The following is a 3,080-nucleotide window of genomic DNA, read 5'->3' on the forward strand; positions in this document are numbered from 1 at the left end:
TTGCATTAGAAGATAAAAAATGTTGCCTTTGCAATTGAAAAAGCGTTGCATAAACATGACCAATGCAACACTTTTCAAAAGTGTTGCTTCAGATTAAAAAGTGTTGCATTAAGCGTTGCAATGACCTAATGCAACAAGACCTGATGTAGCACTTGATTAAGTGTTGCATAAACTCTATTGCAACATTTATATGACATTATGCAACAATAGAAAAGTGTTGCTATAGAATCTAAATGTAGTAGTGTGTGGATTGGCTGCGAAAACCATTTACTGCTAAGGAAGTGCGGACTGCGGTATTTCAAATGGGACCCCTAAAATTACCGGGTCCAGATGGTATCCCAGCAGTTTTCTTTCAGAAATGCTGGGGCTTTATAAAAAGGGACTTCATTAAGGCGGCGCTATCGGTGCTTAACTCGGGAAGAGTTCTGAGAGAGGCTAACCGAACTTTTATTTCACTTATCCCTAAAGGTGAGAACCCAGAGGTTGTGCAAGATTATCGCCTTATTAGCCTTTGTAACGTCTTTATGCGAGTTATTACCAAATGTATCGCTAACAGGTTAGCCAAGGTAATGAGTAAGTTGGCAGGAGAGTTCCAAAATGCTTTCATTCCGGAAAGGCTTATTAACGACAACATTCTTTTGGCCAATTAGGCCATCCCCGCTATTAATAGACATAAACGTGGGAAATATGGTAGGTTTGCTCTTAAGGCAGATATGAGCAAGACTTATGATAGGGTTCGATGGACTTTCCCTGAGAAGGTCATGATTAAGTTCGCCTTTCCTGAGAGCTTGATTCAGTTGATCATGAGTTGTGTCACGACGGTTTCTTACGAGGTGCTGTTTAATGGAGCACCTCTTAATTCTTTTATGCCAAAATGTGGACTTCGTCAGGGGGATCCTCTATTGCCTTTTTTGTTTATTCTTTGCATGGAAGTGTTGTCTGGAAAAATGTTGCAAGCTCAGAATCGAGGATTTTTACAAGGCATCCAGTTATTTCAATAAGTTCCGCCTTTGACACATCTCTTCTTTTCGGATGATGCAACCTTCTTCCTTCAGGACACAGGAAATTCGGCTCAACATTTAAAAGTCATATTGGATGCTTATTGTAAAGCTTCTGGACAGCAGATTAATGACGCTAAATCTGGGATCCTTTTTAGTCTAAGCACAAGATTGAATCAGGCTAGAATGTGTCTACGGGTATTCAATATTCGGCACAACAAGGGGATTGGTACATATCTTGGAATCCCAACGGAATTTCAGGGTTCAAAGAGGGATTTATTTATGACGCTTACAGATAGGGTCATGAAGAGGGTTTCTTCTTGGAATGGAATTTTTCTATCACCAGCAGGTAGACTTACCTTAATTTCATCCGTTCTATCAAATCTTTCAAATTACTCTCTATCGGTTTTCAAAATTCCGGTAAGTGTGACTAGCAAGATTAATTCTTTGTTATCACATTTTTGGTGGGCTGGATGTAAGTCGGGGAAGAATACCCATTGGTGTAGTAGGAATTTCCTAAGTTTACCTAAAAGTTCTAGTGGGCTTGGAATGCATAATATAGAGTGCCTGAATCAAGCCCTGCTGGCTAAGAAGGCTTGGAGGATTGTATCAGGCCAAGACTCTATATTTTGTAAGGTGTTTAGAGCTAAGCTGTTTGGAAGGCAAGGGATGTGTGCAGGGTTAACTTATATCAATTCAAGTAATGTGTCTTGGGGGGGGGGGTGAGAAGCCTTCGTTACGGATTAGATATTATCTCCTATAATGTTGCTTGGAAACCTGGTTTAGAGTCTATCCTGAATGTTTGGAATTCTTGTTGGGTGAATGGTGAGACTCCTGAACCGAGTGCTGATGCTCTACTGCCGGAAAATGCTGACTTGAAAAATCTGACCGTCAATGACCTCCGTCGGGCGGATGGGAGTTGGGACGAGAGACGAATTAGGTCTTTAATCCACAAAGATGTAGTGGATCATGTCCTAGCCATCCCCGTTTGTGTCTCGCAGGTCCACGACTGCATTTACTGGAAGAATACAAGAGATGGCGTGTATTCGGTGAAGAGTGGATATGGGATTGCTTTTAATAGGTTTATGACGAGGCATGGGAGTTTAAAAGACAAAAAGCGGATTGGTAAATTAGGAATCTTGTTTTGTAAAAGGAACCTTTGGAAGTTACCAGGACCGGAAACATGGAAAGTTTTCTTGTTGCGTCTTTTAACTGACTCGCTCCCAATGGGGTATGGTTTTGCAAGAAGGAATATCCCGGTGGATCCAACTTGTAAACTCTGTGCTGTAAGTGAGGTGATTATGGAAACAAGAGCACATCTATTTCAGGACTGTAGTATTGTTCAGCGCATCTGGGCCTGCTTGGACTTGGGTATTCGTATTAATTGCGACCCTTCCATGGATGTTGGGGAGTGGGTTATTAATTGGTTAATATATCTTCGAAAAACAGAGGGTGCAGAATCTAAAATAATTAAATTCTTGGGCACTTTGTGGAGTTTGTGGATTGTTCGTAATAGGGCTGTTTTTCATGGTGACCGTTTTCACCCTCAGATGTTCTATGGCATTTGGAGAAGCACGGTGGATACAACCTTGCGGGCGATGGATGTGGGAGATAGGGGGAGTGTGGAAAACAAATCTTTGGAGAGGATTATTGATCCTCAGGATGTACAGGAGATACGTGATGGACGACCCTTTTATGTGATCGGTGGGGCAGCGTCGTGCAATTCAGTTAAGGTGATGGTAGACGCGGGGTGTAAATCTATTAGGAATGCTGCTTTTGGGTGGGTTGTGTATGCTCATGATGGTGCTGTTTTATTCAGTAGAAGTGTTAGAATTAATGCCGAATCGGCATGCAAGCCGAAGCTCTAGGTCCCAGGGATGTGTTGGGTTGGGCTGGTGATCAAGGAATTCTTCATTTGGAGGTTTTCTCGGACTATTTGCAACTATTGCTTCAACTTGCAGGGACGGAGACGGCACATCACCTCACTAGAGGGATCCTGGACGATATGGAAGTTTGCTTCCCTTCCTTTCTTCTTTTATCCCTAGGCGTTTTAATAAGATTGCTCATGGTCTTGCTAAAAGC

General features: G+C 42.2%; 1 protein-coding gene across 1 annotated transcript; it reads left to right on the top strand.

Annotated features, from left to right (window-relative positions):
* Positions 1 to 302: 302 nt before the first annotated feature.
* On the top strand, positions 303 to 2,866 carry LOC141617885 (uncharacterized). The gene is made up of 4 exons (XM_074435017.1): positions 303 to 566; positions 651 to 833; positions 1,056 to 1,698; positions 1,785 to 2,866. Exons 1-4 carry the CDS (start codon positions 303 to 305, stop codon positions 2,864 to 2,866), a joined length of 2,172 nt encoding a protein of 723 aa, XP_074291118.1.
* The last annotated feature ends 214 nt before the right edge of the window (positions 2,867 to 3,080 follow it).

This window comes from Silene latifolia, chromosome X (genome assembly GCF_048544455.1).
Source record: "Silene latifolia isolate original U9 population chromosome X, ASM4854445v1, whole genome shotgun sequence".
NCBI lineage: Eukaryota > Viridiplantae > Streptophyta > Magnoliopsida > Caryophyllales > Caryophyllaceae > Silene > Silene latifolia.

Bases quoted from the DNA above. Each gene is read 5' to 3' on its own strand.
- LOC141617885 (XM_074435017.1), top strand. From the start codon at position 303: ATGGGACCCCTAAAATTACCGGGTCCAGATGGTATCCCAGCAGTTTTC. The intron at 834-1,055 runs GTGCTGTTTAAT...TTCTTCCTTCAG, and splicing joins TCACGACGGTTTCTTACGAG to GACACAGGAAATTCGGCTCA. The intron at 1,699-1,784 runs GTAATGTGTCTT...AACCTGGTTTAG, and splicing joins GTTAACTTATATCAATTCAA to AGTCTATCCTGAATGTTTGG.